Genomic DNA, 24,872 nt, shown 5'->3' with positions numbered 1-24,872 from the left:
CGGGGCCTCAAGGGTGCTAGGTTGTTTGGATTACCATAGCAAGCTTTTCCGCCAAGTGAGGACAGAAGAACTCTTCTATCCAAAAGTGATTTGCTCATTGTCCAATATAATTTTTTTTAAAGTGCCTCAATCAAGCAATATATTTCAGGTGGCCTTAATGTTTTAAAGAAAGTACGGGGGAAAAACTGAAGTAAATTATTTCTGTCAAAGAATAATCACTGTGTGTTAACTATGGGCATGTCAGAATTATAAAACAGAGTGAGTAAGAAAAAGACAAGGTGATTTGTAGACTGTCGTTAATAAAAGCTCTGACTTTATGGCTGTACTTTATAACTCATCTTTAGTTTTTATTCTCCATAGGGCATTCTGTGCTAATGATACATAGCAAATGCAATAGCGCTTCTCTTTGAATTGATGAGTTCTAGTGAATACTGAAGGTTTCTTCTTTCTAGTCTAAAGACCTTATAACCTTATAGAAGGAAGATTATAAAAATATATCACCCCCCACCCCCAAATCTCCAAGCATCGATTTACATCTCATTCGATCTACAAGTGAAAGAGAATGTCACCTTAAGACATAAGTAAAACCGCTTCTTTGGGACTTTAAAAGGCAGAAAATGGACATGGGTCTGGGGAAATATTTCTATCTCTTCATAGCTCCCTATGTGAGGATCACAGATGCAATCTGACTTGCTCCTGAAAAGCACCCAGGGCACCTACATGAAGACTTATGCCACTAAGGCTCACTTGAAACCAAATATGAAGTCAATTCATGTGGCACTTAGGAAGCACTCACTAAATGCTGGCTCTTACCATCCTTGGGGGGACATTCTGTCTCAGTTTGGACAGAAGCCATCAGGCTACCAAAGTCACTACAAACCAGATTTCTCATATGAAGATGTTAAAGGAAATGGCCAAAACCTTGTTCCTTGGCTCATGGATCCCTCATCCAAATACAAATGAAGATTTCTGAGGAGGCAGGTGGAGGAATTTCCTTGAAGAGAGCCCCTGTCATGTTCCAGGTCCCCCTCCTGCCTTGGGAGAACCCCAGCTTATGAGACAGCCAAACCTGAGAAGCTAAAGGGACTATGACTGAACATCTAGAAGCCAGGGGAAGGACCTGGGATGCGTGGCTGCCTCAGAGTTCCAGATGTGGGTTTTGCAGGAAAGAGCAGGCATGGGGTTGTCTTGGGTTCCATTGAAAAGAACTGCCCAGAGGATATGGAGACCTCAGTACAGAAGAAAGTGGTGGACTGGGGCGCCTGGGTGGCTCAGTCGGTTAAGCGTCTGCCTTCGACTCAGGTCATGATCCCGGGGTCCTGGGATCTAGTCCTGCATCAGGCTCCCTGCTCAGCAGGGAATCTGCTTCTCCCTCTCCCTCTCTGTCAAATAAATAAATAAAATCTTTAAAAAAAAAAAAAGAAAAAGAAGAAGAAGAAAGTGGTGGATACAGCCAGATGCCCAAGAGCTGAGAAGACTCTCAAGCAAACACCCAGAGCAGTGCTTCTTCCAGGGCCAAGGGAACTACAGAAGCAAGGGCCCAGCAGGAAGCCCTCCCTGAGACAGTCAGTCGTCTGTCTGTCCTTTCCCTTCTACTCCTACCCAAGGCCAGGTTGAATGTGCCAAGCACAGAGCATACTGCCTTGAGCCAAGGGAGAAAGAGTCCCTTACTTTTTCTAGGACGTGAACCTGGACCTGTCTGATTCTAATACTTGTGCTTTAATTCACTGAAAAACACATTAAGAACTGCTCTATCAGACCCAGGGCCACTTTGCAGATCTCAAAAAGAATTATTTTCCCAATTTTATATCTAATACCTTCACAATTGGGATGGCCTTAGATTTTACCCTATTCAACCCATCAGCAGAAGTTCACCTCTAACAAGTAAACTCTTCATTGGCTTGAAGGTACTGGACTTTCCTTTTGTGTAAAAAACGGTAGCAAAATTAGCGGGTCTTATTCTAATCAAATTAGCTTTCAGGCAATGAATAATTTATAAAGCAGCATATCATTTTTGGAAAATCACAGAGAAAATGAGTAAGAAGGAACTTAAGGGCACTCTGAAGCTAAAGGGAGGTTCTCAAGAGGTTAATGTAGCTCAGTGCGCACACCAGCAACTGCAGTGAGTTGCAATGACATCTGACAACAGTCTCTTCTCTTTTCTAACAAGAGGACTGTGAATCCACTCTGAGATCTACAACAGGTATAATACAAACAGCCAAAGGTTATTCAAAAGCTAAAAGCTAAGGATTCTGGTCTAAATGGTTTAGAAAATTTAATGTTAGTGATGATTATCAAATAATAACTACACAGAGAGGCAACTGATATTAAAACAACAAACTACCTTTGAAAGCCACAATTTTTATGAAGACCCTGCATGATATCGTACTAACCACACAGATGTCATCCAGTAAATATGTGGTTGTGCTATTCAGACCCTTCACTCTCGATGACTAAGGTTGAAGGTTCTTTACCATGTAACCAGTCACCAGAGAATGAAAGTTGTACCAATTTGTTGGCCTTCTCACCCAAAACAAAAGCACAGTGTTCCAGTAGCATGTAGTCTTACCTAAGACATCTTTCTCATGCTCAGGAACAAGCACTTTCCACTTCGACTCCTCCGGATCCGTGAAGTCAATGTTGATCAGGCGATAGTTGGGCGAATGGCGATTTGTCTTGAATGTGAACACTGTCCCCTCGTTGGTCACATAGTCATACTCTCCTTCAAAGTTGTCGATCAGTTTTATCCACTTCAGGATTCCTGGTGAGAGACCAAGTCCCTGTCACTTCTCCTGTGTTGAAAATGGTGTGCTTTATTTATGTGTAGGGAAGGGAGGGCAGGTCTTTTCTGTCCACGGAACACAAAGCAGACACAGTATTTGGAAGATGTAAGGCTTCAGAAAGAGCAAGGACAAGTGCGGGTGAATTTAAAGGTTTTTAAAAATATGAAGAAATTCTTTTCCTGAAAAACCCAGCCATTAAGGAGACTGAAGGACCTCTCCTCTCAGCACCCTGCCCCATGTAATCTGGGAAATCCTCTTCTACCTGAGTGTGTCTCAAATCTGAGCACTTCCTTCTACCTCAACTGCCACCGCATCATTCCACATCTTCATCATTCCCCTCTGGGTCTCTGGCAGTGGCTCCTCCCCAAGCAGATTTCACACACACACATGACACATAAAGACACACATACACAGAGATGATTTCACTAACACACACACACACACACACACCCAGGGTTGATTTCACACTAAATGCCACTTATAAAAATAAAAAATCTAAATTATAAAAAAAAAAACCACTGGGAAGACATCTATTTCACAATGTGACTGACAGAGATGCTCAGAGTACATTTCAAAAGTTTTATAAACAAACAAGCTCTATGATTTCTGAACTACTGAAAGGCAATGCCAGATCTTAGCTATTCTCTAATTAATCTCCTGCCTTAAATTTCTCAGTGAAATTGCTACATTAATTTGGATAGTTCGTTTATGTTCCTTCAATCTTTCAAGGCAATTTTACATTATCTCATTCATCTCCATAGCATAATATCTTTATATGATTTTTTTGTTGAATTAAATTTATCAAGAAAAATACACTCCCATGGTAGAAAGAGAGGTTTTTTTTGTGAGACATAACTGAATTAAAACCTCAGCTCCACTATTTAGTTGTGTGACCCTGAGCAATCTCTTTATCTTCCACTAAGCTTCATTTTCTCACCTGTAAACTAGGACGAGTAAGTCTATTCAAAAACTATTATAAAGTGACTACTAATACCTACCCCACAACGAAAACACAACAAATATTATTTTAAAACAAATGACTAAAATTAAAACTAATAATAAGATAAGCAGTTAAACAAAATCTATAGCTTTCTTATAGGCCAGCAATAACCAGTTAAAAAACATGGGATGAGGAGGGCCCTCTCTTACAGTAGAAGCAAAATTAATACTTAGGAGTGCACTTAACATGAAATGTGGAATCTATATGAAGAAAGCTCTAAAATTTTCCTAAGGAATCCTAAAAGCAACAACAAAAAACCCTGAATAACTGGAAACACATATCTCTAGGTGGGAAGACTCAGTATTTCAAAGCTGTAAATAATCCCAAAGGAAATCTATAAATTTAACATAATTCCAATCAAAATTCAAATGAGTTTTAGGGCATTTGACAACATCATTCTAAAGTCCATTTGAAAGAATACACACGTAAGGATACTCAAAACATTTTTCATAATAGAATGAGGAGGATGCCCTATGATGCTCTGAATGAGCCCCCCTCCTCCTGAAGGTAATCATCATCCTGATTTTTACATTAATTACTTCATTTTCCTTTGTTCTTTTCCTGCTTTAATATGCATCCATAAACCCTACAGTCTAATTTTGCCTTATTCTTGAATCTCATGTACAGTGAAGCCATACAACATGTATTCTTTCGTGTCTGACTTTTTTCACATGATGTTATGTTTGTGAAACTGTTCATCCTCTGGTTATTGTTAGTGACTTTTGGCTGAATCCTACTGTGCTCAAAGAACACACTCTGTATGACTCCAATCTTTTAAAACTTGCTGAGAAAAACTTTATGACCTAATTATTTTTCCATTAGTGATTTTTAAATGTTCCTGTATGTTCCTGCATATTTTGCAGCTGTCGGGTATGATATGCTAAATATATCTATTAAGTCATTTGTTACTCACATTGTTCAAATCCATGTATTTACTGATTTGGGGAGCCATTTTTTTCTGTCAGTCACAGAAAAGGTCTGTTAAAATGTCCCTCTATGATTGTGGATTTATTTATTTATTTATTTTTATTATTTTTTTAATAAAGATTTTATTTATTTATTTGACAGAGAGAGAGATAGTGAGAGCAGAAACACAAGCAGGGGGAGTGGGAGAGGGAGAAGCAGGCTCCCGCCAAGCGAGGAGCCTGATGCGGGGCTCGATCCCAGGACCCTGGGATCATGACCGGAGCCGAAGGCAGACGCTTAACGACTGAGCCACCCAGGCGCCCCATGGATTTATTTTTACTTGCATTTCTGTTAAATTGTTCTCTGTATTTTGAAATCATGCCTTTCAATATACACAGTTAGAATTATTATATTTAAATAAAACTCAACCTTTTAATGGTAATGAAGTTTTATCTTTAGCAATGCTTTTTACTTTGAAGTCTACTTTGATGTTGAGACAGCTATGTGATTTTTACGGTAACATTTTGGGCCAGTTGTCCTCTGCAAAATGGTCCCAATTGCATTATCATTTCTGAAAAGATTCCCTTGTTTCCAGGTCTCTTAACCGCTCATGCTTTCCACTTCTTGGTGGGCTATATTCTAGGTAATTTCTTTACATCCGTATTCTAATTCATTTATTCTCTCTTCAGCTGTGTCTAATTTCTTCAACCTAATAACTGAATTTTTTAATGTAAATAACCATATTCCTTATTTGTAGAAATTCTTTTTTTTTTTTCCCCAAAGATTTTATTTATTTATTTGAGAGAGTGAGAGAGTGAGCACGAGAGGGGGGAGCAGGAGAGGGAGAAGCAGACTCCCTGCTGAGCAGGGAGCCCGACGTGGGACTTGATCCCGGGACTCCAGGATCATGACCTGAGCCGAAGGCAGTCGCTTAACCAATTGAGCCACCCAGGCGCCCTATTTGTAGAAATTCTACTTAGTCTCCTCCCAATCTGGTCGTTCTTTACAATATGTCGTTTCCTGCTCATACTTCCAAGCTTCTTGTTTATTTTTTTTTGTAAAAGCAGCATCACATTGTTTATTTTTAAAAGTATATTTAATATACTTATTTTACATTAGGAATGGGTAAGTCCACTCTGCTACTTCTGTTGCTCTATTTCTCATGCTGGTGATTTTGTCTGATATGTTTTTTTTTTTAATTTGAGATTTTTGACTGTGAAATGATTTCCCTTGAAACATTATCTGTGGCAATTCGTGGAGGCCTCAGTTAAAGTGGTACTCCTCCAGAGAAGATTTCTATTTGGCTTCCATTTGCCTGTTGGGAGGCAACCAATCTGGGAGCCCTTTAAATTCTTGGCATGAGGATGTTTGGACCTCAGAGGGACAATCCAGACAACCTGTACCCATGTCAGTCTTTCTCATATTTTAGGAGAATTCACATCCTGCTGCTCCCTCTCCCTCACTAGTGTGAAGGTAAAAACAGGCAGGTTTTCTTCTCCTCCCCCCTCCCCATCCCCCCACTCTCAGGCTTATTTCTTAATCACCATTACATTGAGGGTATCCCTTATTAGACTTTCCAACATGGACAACCAGAGGCTTTATCCTCCATTCCCCTTGCCCTAAGTGGCCATCAGATGGGAACTCAACCCCCAAAGCCCAGCAGGAACATTCCAGAACAATCCAGGATTCCTGCTTTCATTTTTGTCTTTGGTCTCTATGGTTTCTCTCTCTTTTTTCTTTTTTTTTTTGTGCCAACTTGGCAATATATTTAGAAAGATACTTTATAAACTTTTTACGGCATTTCAGTTGTTTCAACTGGGAGGTTACTCAGAATATATAATCTGCTAAACTCCCTCAAAGAGAAATCCTTACAATTAATTCTTCTAAAGGTTAAGCTGTGCACTCAAGTTACAATTTTTTTTCAGTGACAAACTGCTAATCTCAAAAGCAGGTGACCAATCAAAGGTAACCTCATTTTAATTTACATAATACAATACTTTAAAAGGAAAAAAGCCCAAAAACTATTCCTTAGAAGAATAAGTAAATAAGTAAAAATTAGCAGGTAAAGCAAAAATTGCAAACAATCAGAAAGGTACATTTGTTTATGGTAAGAATGATGAATCACAATTTTCTGGACTATGACATTTGTAGACACAGAGTTTTGGTTCAGGAAAATGTCAGATCCTTAAATGTTCCCCTGACAATAAAACATTTCCTGATGTGCAACCTTTATTTCTCAAAGTAACCATCTTACGGTTTCTGCCTGAAAAGGTCTTGCAGCCATTGTACTGATATTTATGACCCTAGACACCACTCCCCCAACACAAAAAGTCACTGAAATATCTACCAAAGGCCCAGGAGAAATTGCCTTCAGTATCTCTGTGTAATCAGGTGAGCCTGAATATGTGGCACATTTGTTTTAAATAATCAAGGCTCCAATGAACACCAAAACAACAGAGTTTGTGGTCGTATCTACCACCAAATTCTGGAGTATTAACCTTAGTCATTAATAAATACTACAAGTCATAAATTCACTCAAATTTAGGTATATGACTGGATTTATACAAATGTCATTCAAAGTACTGGCCCCCATGGGGCAGCATGTTTAAAACGGAGCTCCTTCTGCTCTCCTGAAACCCTTGCTCCTCAGGGCTCTGGCACAAAATAATTCAAGAGAAATGGTATTTCAGTTGAACAATGGGGCTCACTCAGTTTTGCTATTCACAAGTCAGAACACTATTGATTTAAATGGAAAACAGAAAAATTACTTTAAAAAAAAAAAAGACATGGCTTAACTCCCAAACCATCTCACTTTTTGCCAACCCTTTCTTAGATTCTTTTCTCTGTAAGTGGCATTATTCACTCTGAAGCCAAAAGAATTCTATTCCCAAACTTCTCCACATTAAAGTTAAAATTACTTTTTATAGATCTGATTCTTGGTGGGGGAATGATTTGTTTACTGAGTGAAGATTAGCATAAAGTAAGTCATCTTATGCTTTCCCTAGAGCAAAGTCATTACTTTTATCACTTTCTTTGAAAATGCACGGTATTCACTATGTTTCATAGAAAATGTTTTGTAAACTCTCGCAACAGGAGCTAAAAAGTGCTTTTATACTTTACGAAACCCTATGTAACAATATACAAATGGAAAGTGTGGTCTTGCTCTAAAACTGAGGGGGCAGAAGGTGGCTGTTCTCCTTGGCCTGACACCTTCCTTCCATCCTCCCCTGCCTCACAGTGAGTTAGAACAGGGGCTTGGGAGTTTCAACTGACCTGAGACTGAATCTATACATCAGGAAAGCGAGCTGGCCTCACCAGCCCCAGGTTCCTGGGGATAACAGCATGTGTTTCTCAGAGGTTGTTGAGAAGACATGAATTATCTACGCTCTTAGCTCAGAATTTGGCACTCAGAAAATGTTAGTCAATACTTACCACTATTCCAAATAATCCCAGCATTCTTCAAATGACAAAAATAAGCTAAATGTGGCTTCTGAACAGCATGATTTGCTAATAGTGAACTTTAAAATCTAATTTCCATCTGTCACAGCACACAGCTATTTTCCTAGAAAAAGCCCTTAAAATCACTCATTTTAAAATTAGTAAAAATACTGGGGCGCCTGGGTGGCTCAGTCGGTTAAGCGGCTGCCTTCGGCTCAGGTCATGCTCCCGGCGTCCTGGGATCGAGCCCCGCATCGGGTTGCCCGCTCGGCGGGAAGCCTGCTTCTCCCTCCCCAACTCCCCCCCCTTCTTGTGTTCTCTGTCAAATAAATAAATAAAAATATTAAAAAAAAATTAGTAAAAATACTAATTTTATCACTATTACTTATTTTACTTCAAAATTAACGTTTTGCTTATTTTTTATGCTATCTTTTGATATTCCGATTCTTTTTGCTTTTCTTGCATTCCCACTCTGAAATGAACATATTTGCTAATAACTCTCTGCTTCTCCTCACCTGTTGGTCTGGCTCTTCACACTCAGCTGAGCTCGCTAAACTTTGGACAACTCATTTGTTTAGTTTCTCAAATGTTTATCTTCCCCTTTCCACCCTGCCCCCAAAAGATGCCCCAGCCCCACAAGGCATGAACCATGGAGTCACTATGGTACCAGCTACCTAGAACCAAGAGGTGTGCCAGGCGTTAGCCAGAGATGGCTAAAGGAACAATTTAAGTGTCTGACAAATACTGAGCTTCCTCTTATTGTTACATGTAACATGGAGTAACAAGGAAACAGCAGAGAGACAGGTTAGTGAGAGTCTGGATGAAGTAAGGATAAGCTGGTATTTTCTCACAAAGATCAATTATGCCAGCACCATCTGTCTTTGCTGCCGAATGCTTCATTAATGCTGAGGGAGGAGCAAAGACCATTTTGGGCTTAAGGACGGCGACATCCACGCCTAAGTGTGTTGTGTTACTAACAAGGGTTTTAGGCACTGATAGTTCTTTTCCCCTAATAATTGCTTCCTAAGGATTCTACTTAAAAACCTCTAATACACGTTTAAATTCATTCAGAATAGGGCCAAATGGTCGGCGTCCCTTTTGTTGGTATCTACCCTATAAAATAAAGTCTCTGACCTTTCACAGAAGAAAATGAAAGAACCAAAAAGAGAGGGAACAAAAGAAAGAAAACAGAGGGCAGAGGGAGGCAGCTGAGTATTTCGGAACTCCAGAGCTGTCCGACGTCTGAGCCTGGGCATGTATTCGAGGCCAAGGTCCTGCTGCGCCCTGAAATCAGGCGCTGGTGATCTCCCGGCTACTGCCCTGCAGGCAGGGAGAGCACCAGGGGAGGAATGACAGCGCGGAGTGGGGCACCACTACAGGTCTGCTTTGTAACTAAATAGATAACATTTACATAATCCTGCATTTTCGACTGAAACTTACATATATTTGTTGACAGTGTGAAGACAATAGAAGCAACTGAATTTAAATTTTAAAGTCGTAGTCTCATACTTTTCCAATAAAACTATTTAGAAATGTGCATTAAATACTTATACTGAACACTAAGATAAATACGTATAAGAGAATGTTGAAAACCACCATTTACATTTTCAGGGTATAAATTTAATTTTTTTTTTAAAGATTTTTATTTATTTATTTGACAGAGAGAGAAGCAGTGAGAGAGGGAACACAAGCAGGGGGAGTGGGAGAGGGAGAAGCAGGCCTCCCGTGGAGCAGGGAGCCCGATGCAGGGCTCAATCCCAGGACCCTGGGACCATGACCTGAGCCAAAGGCAGACGCTTAACGACTGAGCCACCCAGGCGCCCCTATAAATTTAATTTTAATGAAAATTTTTAAAGCCCACATACTTGAAAAAAGAGCAGCGCTAAGGCCTGATATTTAACTGTAATACAGAAAAAATGTGAAAATTTATTCCCAATTTAGTTGATATGAAGTAACTTTATATACCATTGACTCTCGAACAGCGCAGGGGTTAGGGACACCATCCCCCTGCACAGTCAAAAATCCACATATAACTTTTAACTCCCTCAAAATTTTACTACTGGCCCACTCTTGACTGGAAGGTTTCCTGATAACATAACCAGTCAATTAACACTTATTTTGTATGTTATATATATTATATACTGTATCCTTACAATAACGTACGCTATAGGAGAGTGAACACTAAGAAATCATAAGAGATAGGGCACCTGGGTGGCTCAGTTGGTTAAGCGACTGCCTTCGGCTCAGGTCATGATCCTGGAGTCCCGGGATCGAGTCCCGCATCGGGCTCCCTGCTCGGCAGGGAGCCTGCTTCTCCCTCTGACCCTTCCCCCTCTCATGTGCTCTCTGTCTCTCTCATTCTCTCTGTCTCAAATAAATAAATAAAATCTTTAAAAAAAAAAAGAAATCATAAGAGAAAATATATTTATGGTACAATACTGTATTTATTATTAAAAAAAAAACCCAAAATCCGTGTATACGTGGACCTGTGCAGTTCAAATCGGGGTTGTCCAGGGCCAACTGCATATTCAAAATAGGATAATAAACTTAGGAAACAAAAAATATATATGATTCAAAAAACTATTAAGAAAAGTACAGAAAACATAACTAAGAAAATCCAGACACGAATCATTTTCTTCCAAGGTTCAAGATGATTAATTTCAACTACTCTGCAGGCAGGAATCACATTAAGAATCACAGGAGTCAAGACTCAGCTGTCTTTTCTACTGCAGAACGATTAAATCGTCAAGCCAGTCTGGGGTCCTAAGCGGTTTCCTCACTTTTGATCTTAAACAAGGAACAGACAGAGAGAAGCAAAAATCTTCTGCTCATACAATACACATGATTAGAGAAACATGGTTTGTACCTATTCATCATTCTCAGAGTGTAACAATTGATAAAAATTTAACTAAAAAAAATTTAGGTGGCCAGAAAAGTGAAGATTCAAAATGCTTACAAGAAAATTTAAGTTACTGGTGGAGGGTGGCTTATAAAGCAGGGTCCTCTGAGCACCAGAAACCATAAAGGGGCAATGATGTCATTCAAGACAAGCTGGAGACCACCTTCTATGAGTCTATGTTAAAGAAAAAATTGATCTCACACTTGATAAAATGGTAAAGAAGACTTTTTTTATTTAGGACTGCCGAGATAGGTGTCAAGACTATCACAATAAGAGAGATAAATCAGGCTTAATTCCAAATATAGAAAAGACAGCTGGGGATTTATAGCCAATGAGCAGAATAGACAGAGGGGTAGTCACTGAGAGGACACATGGAGTAGGGGGATTCTTGTTAAATTGACCCAAGAATATTCTTGGTGAGGGCAGGTCAAGGTCATCACATAGGGGATGGTGGCGGGGGAGGGGAGGGGTGAGGAATTTGACCAGATATCAAGGGTGATCTGATATGGAGGGTAGGGGATTCTCTCTAAACTGATGTAGTGAGATTCTTGCTACAACTAAGCTGTCCTGGTCCAGTGAGGGAGTAGGAGGCTGAGGAACCAAGGTTGAGGCCTAGCTGAGGAGAAGCCTGACTAAAGTCTGGTAAAGGACAGAGTCCTTGTTATCGGTCAGGCACTGTTCTAGGTGCTGGACACTCCAGAAAGCAAGACAGACAAGGTCCCTGATGTCATGCAGCTCACAAATACTCACACAGTGTTGTTGTTTCTGCATGGCGAGAATCAGAATAGGGCAAAGGAGAACAGCCAACCGTAGAAGGAAAGGTATCAACTGAAAGCATGAGGAAGTGTGGTAATGGCTAGGACAAAAATCCCGCGGCCCTCAAAGAAAGAGGATAGCAACTCAGACAGCAACTCTCTGGCAGCCAGCACTGAACGGGGTGTGCTGTTCTTTGGAGGGCACCTGCTTAGCTGTTTTGAACACCTGGGAAATTACAGTAACTTCTAAGGCCCAGATGATACGCCCAGTGCTTCTACACAGTGGTGAATGAGGTGAGTCAGAGGACTTACCTGGACAGAAAGGTCAGTAAAGGAGCAGCCAACCACCCTGAACTGCAGTTCTGTGGAAAGGCTATGGCCCACAGTATGTAACAGATGTATTCATATTATTTTTAAGTGAAAATATTGCAGATGTAAATGGCGGAAAGGAGGCTGTCCAAGGAGAGATCTCTAACAGAGTGGCAAGATGGTCAGCAGGTTGGAGAAGAGAAATTGAAATTTACACGACAAACGTAAATGACAAAGGAATCCAGTTTCACAGGGAACTCCTTTAACTCTCAAGATTCTAGGACTTTTTTTTCCATCCTGTATTTATGTAGTTTTGTTTTCTCTATCTGCTGTTTTTCCTATGATATCATATAGCCATCAGCCACTTTTTTGTGCTTTTTGTGATTCTCATTTCAAAATGCACAGGGACAGAAGGTTTTCTTGGGAGACAAAGTTGATAGAAAAGTTAAACAGTGCTACCTAAGTGAAATTATTTAGTTTTCCCGACAAGCTATTCAGTGATGTCGTTATAAATGAAGAATTAATTTGCATGAAAATGCTGATAATTGTCCCTGCCTTTAAGGCAAAAGGTTAAAATCATAGCAGAAAGGCTTTAGGTTAAATTTCAGCAACATAAAATGAAAGATGTCATAACATTGGATTTAGTTTTTGGTCACTGGCTATTCAAGTTTAACTCATCTAATAGTTAACTAGCACATTTAGCATTTAAGTTAAATGTTATTCTTCCCCTCATTTAAAAAATGTAACAAAAATGGAGTGGGTAAAGAAACAGCAAGAAAAAAGATCTCTGGCATATAAACCCCCGAAATTTCAATTATCAAACTGTAAAAATTAGACACTTTCCCACATAGTCTTGTGTTTCATATGTTTTTGTCAATGAAAGGACGTTTTTTTGATTATGAACCTGGTTTTGCAGGAAATAAGTCAACACCAAGATCTGTGTTTAGAGCAGGTTTGATACTGAAGATAACTATTTATTCTAGGATATCCTCTATTTTCCTGTGGTACCCCAAATCAAAGTGTGCTCATTCCAAATATTTCTCTCAGTCAAGAAACAAAGGGAAAAAAAAAAAGGAGGAATTCCTAAGACCCTACTATATGCCAAGAACCCTGCTAAGCCCTGTGCCATACCTCTTCATTATTCCTCACAATTCCTCCTGAAGTAGGCATTCCTTCCCCATTGGTAGTCATGGAAATAATGAGAGAAAACATTCCCACCCCAGGCTCACCAGTTAGTTAGTCTTGGAGCCGAGATTAAAATTCACATCTGACTTGAAAGTGTTCTGGTTATTGTTGCAATACATCCAACTGTGATCAACAGGGATTATTTAAAGAATTTTTAATGATCACTATCTCGATCTGCTAGGTCTCCCTTGTTATAAACTAAATATACTTAATGTCTTCAACTCACACATAATACTTGTTTCTTAAACAGCAATAATCATATCATTGACTCCTAATGAACGAGCAGTCTATTAAAACAAACAAATAAAACAAGATCTCTCTAATATTGTTGTATGCAATTGACTTAAACACAAACATGGAAATGGATGCCCATTTCATCGTAATTAGTACTGGCCAATCACTGTAACTGTCCCGAGCTTTCAGAATCCCAGGACAGCCATTCAAAGGAGTAACTACTCTGAGGCTTATGTTATCCACAGATTTAATGCTAGTAAAGCAATGATTTAAAAATGATGGCAGGCCAAGCTAAACCCAGACTTTAGCAGCTGTAGCCGGGCAACACTCCCCAGTGCCTTCAGTACGCATATCAGTGTACAAATCAACAGCTTCGAATCCACGTATCCTACTATTTACTACAAAATTTATAGGATATCACATACTTTTCTAAGTGCCTCAATGAATTCCAAATACTGGTCGGTTTAGTCACCTTATTAAAAAATGACATCAGGTTAGCATGGTCAGACTTATTTGCTTTATTCCTCTCCCTGTGGTTTTCCATGAGCTCACTGAGATGGTCTTTTTGACATGTCCTGAGTTAATCAATCAAATACTAAACTAGGTGTTACTGTAAAGGTATTTTACAGACATGATTCAAGACCATAATCAGTTGACTTTAAGCAAAGGAGATTATCCTAGATAATCTAGGCGGGCCTGATTCAACCAGTTGAAATGCCTTCTAGCAAAACTGACGCTTCCCTTCTTAAGAAAGAAGAAATACCACCTGTGGACGGCAGCTTCACCCTGTGCCTGAGAATTCCAGCCTGTTCTTCCTGGTGGCCTGCCCTACTAATTTCAGACTTAGCTAGCCAGTCGCGAAATCACATAAGCCCATCTCTTGCAACACATCTCTTCATGTATGTCTCCTACTGGTTCTGCTTCTCTGGTTAAACCTTGACAGATACCTTCACAAGCCATCAATAGCTCACAAATACAAAATAACTAGGAGTAACTCTAACAAGTAATACGTGGTTATGAGGCACCTGGCTGGCTCGTCGGGAGGGCATGAGACTTCAAGGCCCCACTGTTGGGCGTAGAGCTTACATAAAAGTTAAAAAAAAAATAAGTGTTTCCACTGAGAGATAGAAGTAATACCAAATAAATTTATAGGTTTACACACAGCCTAGTCCAAATGGACTTCTGTTCAGATCATGACAAAACAACCTTAAAGTTCCTCTGGATGAATTTTAAAAAAGAGAACAATCTGGAAAATGATAATTGCTAACATTTACTGAATAAGCTTACTCTGCACTGGGCTCTTCACCTAAGCTGCAAAACAACCACCTAAGAAGCAGAAAAGACAGCAGTCAGGTAACTCAAGGAAGATCAAAATGGGAAGGCAGGCCAGGAGCTGGCCTGTTTTGTAAACATCTGAATGCATCATCGCCATTTACGGGTTTCTGAGCTGTTTCCCCTCTTTCTCCTTCATGCCCATTCAGGGCTACAGTACCTAATTTTATCTGTGATGGCCTAGCATACCGTTGTACTATCTTCCTTTCAGAATCTCAACCTCTCGGAATCATACCCTCTTCTCTAATTCCTCAGTAATATGGCAATGATAAATTGGGGGATAAGAAGTATGTAAGGTAAAAAAACGAAACGAAACAAAACAAAACAACGATAAGGACCAAGAGATTTGGAAGAAAACAGGATTTCCTTAAGTTCTGCCAGCCATTTTGTAAATTTCACACAGAGTATTACTATTATTGAAGTGAACCCAGCAATACAAGTTCAGTATACCAGTCTATGGAAGAAATTCTCTTCCCTGTATTTAGAGTAAATTACGCAATCTGTGTTTTTTTATTTGTTAACTTGCATCATTTAATAACAAGTCTACCTAATAATTTAAAGATACAATGCAGTAGTAAAAAGAAAATGAAACCAGCACTCTCTGGAGGAAGAACGCCGTAAATGGAATTTTTAATAAGGTGGGGAAAGGCAAAGTCCTTTCCACCATCTCAGACTCACACAGGAATACTGTCAGGGTAACAGCACAGTAAAGAAGAGCTGTCACTACTTCTTTCAGATCTCATTCTTCAGAGGTTCAGGTCTGTGTAGACCAGACTTGCACCTCAAATGAACAACTCCTGGGTGCGGGCTTTGCTCCTGTCAAAGAATGTGAAAACTGGTGTGGTTGATGCAATGTTCTTTTGAGATCAAAATGGGTGTATCTTTTTTTTTAACAGAAAGAAAAAACAAAACCCTACATGTATCTTTATTAAATGGATATATATTTCACACCTGAATCAATCTGTTGACTTCATCCTGCTGCATCTGTGAATGGCGCTCTGCAGTATCTAAGAATGTCGGGATGCGGATCTTGCTCAGAGAAGTTTAAAAATGATGCAATGCCCGATCAATAAAAAAAAAAAAAATTGTATATTTTCTTATCATAATGTAACATAAATCAGGTACCAATAATGAAGTAATCTAATAATTTAAAATGCACTCAATATTATATAGTTTGAAAATCTGTGTCACAAACTCTATAATATACTTCTATTAGCCAGAACACAGTGTAATGAGTTTACTGTCCTTATCCGAGTACCAGCATATCTACGCAGTTTGGGGTCTGGGTATTCTTAGCATAGTAAACTGTGCAGCTGGAAAGCTTTAATGCTCGGTAACGGTGCTGGTATGATCTAGATGTTCAAAGAGAGTAACATTTAAAATGAGCCACCTCCACGATTTGTAGCTGGCTGATACTATGCTTACTAACATGATGCATAAGGCTTCCAGAAAGCAAAATCAGGCTGTTACTGTCAATGTGGCTCAGTGCTAAGGAATGGTCTTATAATTACCTGTTAACCTCGCTAATTCTCACTGGTCTCTTACCTTTCCCTGTGACAGTTTGCACCATTACATCTAGACAATGATAATGCTTTACAGACCAAAGGGCTAGCTCCTCCTTAACACTCTTCATCTGCAATATTCACAGGACATTTTCACATTCATATGCAAAATATATGGTTAACCTCAATTTATGGAGAAAATGCTAAAGCCAACAAAAAGAGCTTCATTCAATTTTTCTTCATTTTATGGAACAATACTGAGAGAAAAATATGAACTGAGGGTTCATATGGTTGAATGGAAGAAGGTTTCTTGGGAAATCAATTAGAAGACCAAAATAATTGCTTCTTAACGAAGCTTTCTGGAATAATCACCTGTCTGAAAGATAACTTACCACTGATGCCATTGGATTCCTGCTGTAGGTCACAGTACCAGAGTCGGTTTACTGGATCACATCCCTCCCTTATTGACAATAAGACATAGCGACCATCGTCAGACAACTAGGAAGGAAATAAAAACATTGCAAGGGGCTGATGAGAAAATATCTTTTGTGAAAGCACTGTTAAGTAAAAAATAAAGGTTAACCTCAAATGTCATATGGTTACCCCAAATTTATGACTGGCAAAGAAAGTTAGAAAAAAAAAGATGAACATCAATTTTATTTTACTTTTACATCACGGTTTAAAAAAACAGTGAAATATTTAAATGGAAAATATCAATAGATATAACTGAATGTCGTGACTCAATGTGATTTTTATTTAAATTTATAGTCTCGGCTTTAACTGAGAATACATGCAATCTGTCATTTTGAGTATCAGTATCCCTGACTTTGAAATTTCATCATGGGTCACATATTTTAAAATTGTTGTAAATGAGTAGGAATTAGCAAAATGGGCACGATGCAAGGAAGTTCATCTGTGGTGCACACTGGTGACATGATGCAGTTTCTACTGAACTCTTTGTGTATCTTTAGTCACCTCTACAACATGACGTCAAAGACCAAAAGCCTGTGCTTCTGTAGATTTCCTTGGTAGTATTAAATAGGAGAATCTCAGGTAGCAAAAAGAATCTTGGTAAACTAATATAACAAACAATATATTATGATTTTGAGTTGTTGAAATTGATATAAGTGGTATCAAACTCTACATATATGCAAACACATATCCTTTTGCAATTATTTTTTTTCATTCAACGTAATTTTAAAAATTAATCCATGTCAATATATGTATATTTAATTCATTTTTTTAACTGCTATGCAGTATTCCGATCTAGAAATATATCACAATTGATACATTTTCCCATGAACAGATGTTTTATTTTTATTTTCTTCCTATTACAAGCAACACTTCACAGAAATTCTGAACAACATTTATTTGTAGCCTTATCTGTGTTTCCGAGTATATAAATAGAAGTAAAATTGCTCAGTGGTAGAATATGCACACATTCAACCTTATTAGGTGTTGCCAAATTATTTTCCAAAATGGTCATACAGACTTACGTCTTATGTGTCACAATGAAAAACAGTTCCTGTTTTTCCACATCCTACTGTGATGGCTAACTCTACATATCAACTTGGCTAGATCACAGTACCCAGATATTTGGTCAAACATTATTCTGGATGTTTCTGTGAAGGGGTTTTTGGATGAGACTGACATTTAAATTGGTGGACTCAAGGTGATTACCCTCCGTAACTGAGTGCGCATCATCCAACCAGTCTAAAGTCTTAATAGAAAAACAGCAACCTTCCCAAGCAAGAAGTAATTCTGCCAGCAGACCACCTTTGGACTCAAACCGAAACTGGATTTCCAGCCTGCCAACCTACCTTAAGATTTTGGACTTGTCAAGCCTTCATGATCACATTAGCCAACTCTTTAAAAATAAATCTTTTTCTCTATATACACACACACATAACCTGTTGGTTCTGTTTCTCTTGAGAAGCCTAACACACTTACCAACAACTGTTACTCTTTCATATGTTCATTCCATAAATATTTGCTAAGCAGCCATTATGTGGAAGACATTTAAAGGCATATTAATGAACAAGTCAGGAAAAAAATGTTATTTATTTATTTTTTAACATATAATGTATTATTTGTTTCAGAGGTACAGGTGAGTGAAAAATGTTACGCTCTGGTAGAGGAGATAAACATGCAATTATGTAGCATATTATAAAATGATGAATGCCATGGAGAACATGAACAGGTATAGGTAAGGGAGGCAGGATGTGGGGGGGAGGAACTGTACTTTTAAATATGGTAGTCAAGAAAAAATGTCTTTCCATTGTCTCCTGCCTTGCACTGTTTCAGGTGAGAAGTCATTTCCTACCGTTTTCTCACTATATGTAATGTGTGTTTTCTTCTCTGGCTGCTTTTAAGATTTTTTTATTATCATCATAGGTTTTATGCAAAGTAATTAATAAGGGGCTTTGCTGTAGTAGCCTGCTTGTGATTTGTTGAGCATTTTGAAACTGTGGGTTTGTCTACTTTATCAAATTCCTAACACTTTTGGCCTTTTTTCCCTCCTGTATATTTTTGTATCCTCTCACCCCTACTGTAGGACTTCAAATACACAATGTTAGATCCCTTAGCATCATCCCATAGGTCAGTGAGGCTGTGTTCATTTTTTTTTCTTTTTTTTTTTTCTCTCTTCTCTTTTTGGTTTATTTTCAATTGTCCTGTTTTCAAATTCACTGATATTTTTGTAGTATCTAAATTGCTATTAAGCCCATGCAGAGACTTTTTCATTTCGGATGGCTTATTTTCACACCTAGAAGAATGTCTGGTTCATTTTTATATTATTTCTTTGTTCATTATATTAACATTTTCTCAAATCCTTTAAATATTATTTTATAATAGCTTTTAAAAAGTCCCTGTCTGGTAGTTCTACTACCTGTCATTTCTGAGTCTGTTTCATTGGCTACTATTTCTCCTGGTTAAAAGTCACATTTTTCTGCTTCTTTACATATTTAGCAACTTTTAAAAATTGGATTCTACACATTTTGAACGTTGTCTGGATTTTTTTTTACTTGTTTGCTTTTGTCTTCCTTTAAAAAGTTTTGAGGCAGTTAATTTGTTAGTGGATCAGCTTGATCCATTGGAGGCTTGTTCTCAAGTTTGATCCATTGGAGGTTTGTTTGTTCTCAAGCTTGTTCCAGCCCCACTGGAAAGGTGTGGCCTTTCTGGGGTTGCTGGTGAATACCCTGGGTGTTCACAAGGTCTTTCCATTTTGGTCAGAAAGTGGCAGTCTCCCAGACTTGTTAAACCTCTGGTAGTAGTCGGCTTATAGCTCCCTGGTAGTTGCTAGCCTGAATCATGGAGTCTCATCCTATGCACATACTACTTAATGGTCAGCAAAGTCACAAAGGGAGACCAAGGCAGAATTCCGGGACTCTTAGTGGTAGTTCCCTCCTTCTGATACTCTGCCTGCAAATTCCAGTGGCTTCAGTCTTCCTGAATTCTTTGGATACTAAGTTCGGGGAGACTGCAATACTCTGGGGGCTCCTCTCTCCTTGTGCCAAACTCCAGAAAATATCTCCAGAAAGGCAGAAAGATGGGGCAATCACAGGACTTGCTTCTCTTATAGATGATGGTCCAGCAGTGCCTGCTGACCGTATCTGCAAATGACTGCTTTATTTTGTGTACTTTTCTCGCTGTTTATGGCAGGAGGGCTGCTCTAGGACTAGTGACACTGCCAAGGCCAGAGGCAAATACCCGTCATTATGTTTTTATTTTTTTAAACTAATTTTTAATTGGACAATTACACTTTTAAGAGTATATTATTGTGCATGCTTGAAATGCACAGATATAAGAATTAAGAATGTAATTAATATGGAATTAATTTAAAAGATGATACCCATGATTCATAAAGAATATAACAATGATATATTTCCTTCCATCTCATTATACAGTAAGGCATTTTTACTGTTTCTGTTTTCTATTCCAGTAAAACTTCTGTGAACTACCTGCAGCCTTTGGAGCATGCTTCTTTTCTCTTATGCAGAGGTGAAACTGTCAAACATTCACTCTGACTTGCTGCGCTGCTCTCATCAAGCCCACATATACTGATTCCTTCTATCAGTGCAATGTGATGATACCGAGCTAAATGTCATCTACACAAGAGTGCCTGAGCATGGAATACTTCAGATTTTACTTCCTAGCAGCAGCAAGTGCTTAGACTTGTAGGAATTAGATTCCAGCTCTCCGAAAATGTCCATTCACTTTCTATCTACAGGTTCATTTTGGTAGACCAGCTGTTTCAGTCAAGTTCTTTTGCATTTATAAATTAATCATAATGACTATGCATGTCTAAAGTGCCCAGCATTGTTAAACACTTGGCAGCACACGGGATGTTGTAAGTTGAACATCTCTTTCTCAGAAAAAGACTGTTCTAAAGCACAGAGATAATCTGTACTTGAGAAACAGAAGGAGAATTCCAAGTAAGTTATAGTTTTATCAAAGATTCTAGAAAGTCCTGTTTAATTTGGCCACTCTTTCCTGGTGACATTTTTTCTGAGTTCAGAAGCAGTTTCCCTTAACAAACATGAACCATATTTTGCTGTATGGGTTTTTGCCACAAACTACACATAATGTCTAATGCTGCAGGTGCATTCTCTCTCTTCCATCTTTTGCTAGGCTCCTTAGAGTCTTTTCAAAGATTGTCAAACGGTTTTGGAGAATCCTATTATAAACTTCTGATTTCCATTAATTCTTTTCTTCATTCTCATCCTCACTATATTTCCAACTTACCTGTCATAATGTTAAGTGGGTCTCTTGCAAATAACACTAGACTTGACTGAGTTTAAAGAATCCAACCTAAGAATCTATATTGCATTTCCTTTAACTGTTATTGCTGAGGTACTGGCTTCCATTTTCTTAATTTCAAGTATGCTATTCACCGGAGAGTTTCCCCTTCTTTCCTCTTGGTACTGCATTATAAACTTCTTTATGAACATTGTCCCTTCTTTGACTGCTTTGGGAGTTATATATATCCTGTTTCTAGGCTTTCATATGTTTTCCTTAAGCTTTCCATATACATAGTTAATAAACTCATGTCTAGAATTTCAGTTCCACCTTATTTTTAATCGATCCTACATGAATATCGTCAAGCAACCTTACAATCATAACTTCATCAAATGTAATGAAAAGCAGCCTTATTAATACTTCAGAGTTTTGTTCTCTTATCCTTTAAATGAATACGGAATTTTTATAGCTTAGTGTTTAAAGTCATGCTATATTGATAATAAATGATGGTTAATTTCAGTTATAGTGATTCAGCCGACGGAAAAACAGGGCTGTAAAACTCACTGCAAGAACCACACCAAACCTTTGATGACAGTTGTCTCGAGCACGTCTAATGAGCTGTTCTCAGCATTTCTGGCTGGACTAAATATTGTAGCAGTTTATATTTAATCTAAGGCACGAAGTCCCAAGGTACACTGCTGGTCGGGATGCCAATTAAGTCTGTCTTTTTCACTGTAACTCTCTTCATCACAACCCAGTGAGGTTCATAGCCACCAAGCAGATTTGCTAAACTGGAAACAATTCTGAATTTTCAAGTGCTCAAAGTCTCAGATTTCAAAATCATTTATAAGTGTCATTGCTGTCCTAAAATACACAGGTTAGAAATACACCTTCTTCCACTAAAATTGTAACAATGTACATTTATTAACCACAGCTTCACATTCAGACTATAAAAATGGTGATTTTGGAAATCACTGGGAAGAGGAGAGAAAAATACTGTTGATGAGGAGGACACTTGCATTCAACAGAAAAAAAGTGACTTTTCTGGGGCACCTGGGTGGCTCAGGTGGTTAAGCATTTGCCTTTGGCTCAGGTCATGATCCCAGGGTCCTAGGATCGAGTCCCACATCAGGCTCCTTGCTCAGTGGGGAGCCTGCTTCTCCCTCTCCCTCTGCTGCTGCCCCTGCTTGTGCTCTCTCTCTCTGACAAATAAATAAATAAAACCTTTTTTTTTAAGTGACTTTTCTAAATTCCAGATAAAAAGAAAACAGATAAACAGGTGAGCCAAGGGCCCCATCAGGCCTTCATGAAACACTATAAACTCCCGTTCACAAAATATTATTTTTTTCTTTAAACAATATGGTATCAACTAGAATAACTGTGTTCTCTGGAAGCAATTAATCTGATTCAAAAGCACTGATTTATTGCAACAAGGTTGGAATAATACTAGTCTGACCAATTATAAAAGATGTAATTCTTGAATCTGTGCTTTTCACAGCTTTCTTCTACTTTATATCTGTATTTTTTAGACAAATTTTCCTTAAGTCAAAATGATCTTATTTCATGAAAATCTACCTTTTATGTAAATAAATATTAATTAACAAAAAATTCTAAGAATTACTGTAAATTGAATATTTACATTTGCAGATATGAAATCCAGTAACTGCATTCCAAATAATACCAACAGGGATGAAAGCTATCTTTTTTTTTTTTTTTAAGATTTTATTTATTTATTTGAGAGAGAAGGAGAGAGAGAGCATGGGGGGGAGGCAGAGGGAGAGGGAGAAGCAGACTCCCCCCTGAGCAGGGAGCCCGATGTGGGGCTCGATCCCAGGACCCCAGGATCATGACCTGAGCCGAAGGCAGACGCTTAACCGACTGAGGCACCCAGGCGCCCCTTAAAGCTATCATTCTTTATTTTTTTAAAGATTTTATTTATTTGACAGAGAGAGATATAGCGAGAGAGGGAACACAAGCAGCCGGAGTGGGAGAGGGAGAAGCAGGCTTCCCGCGGAGCAGGGAGCCCGATGCGGGGCTTGATCCCAGGACCCTGGGACCATGACCTGAGCCAAAGGCAGATGCTTAACGACTGAGCCACCCAGGCGCCCCTCTTTTTTTTTTTTTTTTTAAAGATTTTATTTATTTATTTGAGACACAGAGAGAGAGAGAGAGAGAAAGAGAAGGAGCAGGGAGAGAGGCAGAGGGAAAAGGAGAAACAGGCTCCCCGCTGAGCAGGGAGCCTGATGTGGGGCTCGACCCCAGGATGCTGGGATCATGACCTGAGCCTAAGGCACACGCTTAACTATCTGAGCCACCCAGGCACCCCTTAAAACTATCATTCTTTATTTACTCATAAATAACCATTCTTTACCCATTTAGCCTTTCATTATCCATAACAGGCAAACCTCAACAGAGAGAAACAAATGCAAAAGCTGCCCCAGCCCCAGCTCCCTTGCTTCTGGGGTGGGTGGGGCTGGACACCTCTACTGTCACCACAGTGGCTGGTTTTAACAGGACATGATTTAACATATGCCATCAAACACAGCCGGCCACTATTCGGGGAGTCGGGGCGGAGGCCGTTTATTTAGCCAACATTTACTGAGAGCCGGCCACTGCTGAACCAGGTTCTAAAACACACAGATCAATAGCACAGGGCCTCGAAGAGCTCGTGCTCAGATGGGAGAGAGAGATGGACACGCACGTGCACACAGATGAACATTATAGAACATGAATAGCGAGAAGTGCCGAGTATGAAGGGAGTGCAGAGAAGGGCGGCTAACAGGGAGGGGAGGTGGAGGAGGAGTGAGCTCTGAGGCGGCTTTGGGGGAGGGATGGTCCTTAAGTGATTTTAAAAGAGATGCAGAATTCCTCTCAAAATGGTTGCTTGAATTTGGCCTTCTTACAACTGCTACAGGGGTGTAGCTATCTGGTTCCCAGAACTACACTGACACACCTGCGAGCTACCTATATTCACTCTCAAGCGTATAGCCTGCCACTGGACGGCAGCATACGCGGTGGCCGCTGTGGTCTGCCAGGTGCCAGGAGCGGGCAGTGCTCGGCTGAGAACCGCCAGGCCTGTCCCCGGGTCGGAGAGAACCACCTCTCCCAAGGTCACAAATCCTTTCAGGTTCTTCCCACATGTAATGACTGACTAACTCAAGGGTATAAAGCCCCCAGTCAGGAAAATGCTGAAGGCCAGCCCAGCCTGAGAGCTTGCTGTGGGACTGGCTGAGGTCTTTGTAATGACCGCATGACAGTTCAACTCCTTCCTCTCTGCCCTCGCTCCGCGCACAGGTCCTGAAAGCACTCCCGTTCAACTTCCGGCCCGCTTTCCAAGGACCCTGGCCTGTGACAGCATGCAAAGCATCACAATACCCTGTGCACACGCAGTGTGTAACCTGGCACAGCCTACGACTACTATGCTTCCACGCAGTCTCCGGGGCAGGCCCAACAAACAATGCGCTTCTCCTAGTTCATCCTCTAGAAATGAAACAAGAGTCAGCAGTTAACAACCTGACTGCCGATAAGGTGCTTATGGAAGAATGTGCCTCAGCACTATGAATCGGTGAGGCTGAGAACTCCCAACCTCCCTCATCTTTAGCCACTGAGAGCCCTGATTGAGGAAAACTCCCCCAAAAGGAGGCCAGAGGAGTGTGGAAAGAAGTGCTACCATCTAGCCTTTGTGGTTTCTCAGCTTGGCATATTTTGTGGTACTGGAGAAAACCTTCGTAAGTGTTGGCTTCCATTTTTGAAGAGGGGATCCAGGAATTGGCTGCCATACTCACTGACACT

At 39.6% G+C, this 24,872-nt stretch overlaps 1 protein-coding gene across 2 annotated transcripts in view; it reads right to left on the bottom strand.

The window, feature by feature from the left end:
- The window catches only part of LOC110583178 (prolyl endopeptidase), a 180,045-nt gene that overhangs the window by 49,184 nt on the left and 105,989 nt on the right, over positions 1 to 24,872 (bottom strand). For both annotated transcript variants that reach the window (XM_044917365.1, XM_021693230.2), the window contains exons 7-8: positions 16,736 to 16,841; positions 2,570 to 2,761 (exon numbers count right to left, since the gene is read on the bottom strand). In XM_044917365.1, the coding sequence (XP_044773300.1) occupies positions 2,570 to 2,761; positions 16,736 to 16,841 (298 nt within the window). The remainder of the gene's footprint in view (positions 1 to 2,569; positions 2,762 to 16,735; positions 16,842 to 24,872) is intronic.

This window comes from Neomonachus schauinslandi, chromosome 8 (assembly GCF_002201575.2).
Source record: "Neomonachus schauinslandi chromosome 8, ASM220157v2, whole genome shotgun sequence".
NCBI lineage: Eukaryota > Metazoa > Chordata > Mammalia > Carnivora > Phocidae > Neomonachus > Neomonachus schauinslandi.
This window is presented reverse-complemented; position numbering and strand designations above follow the sequence as displayed.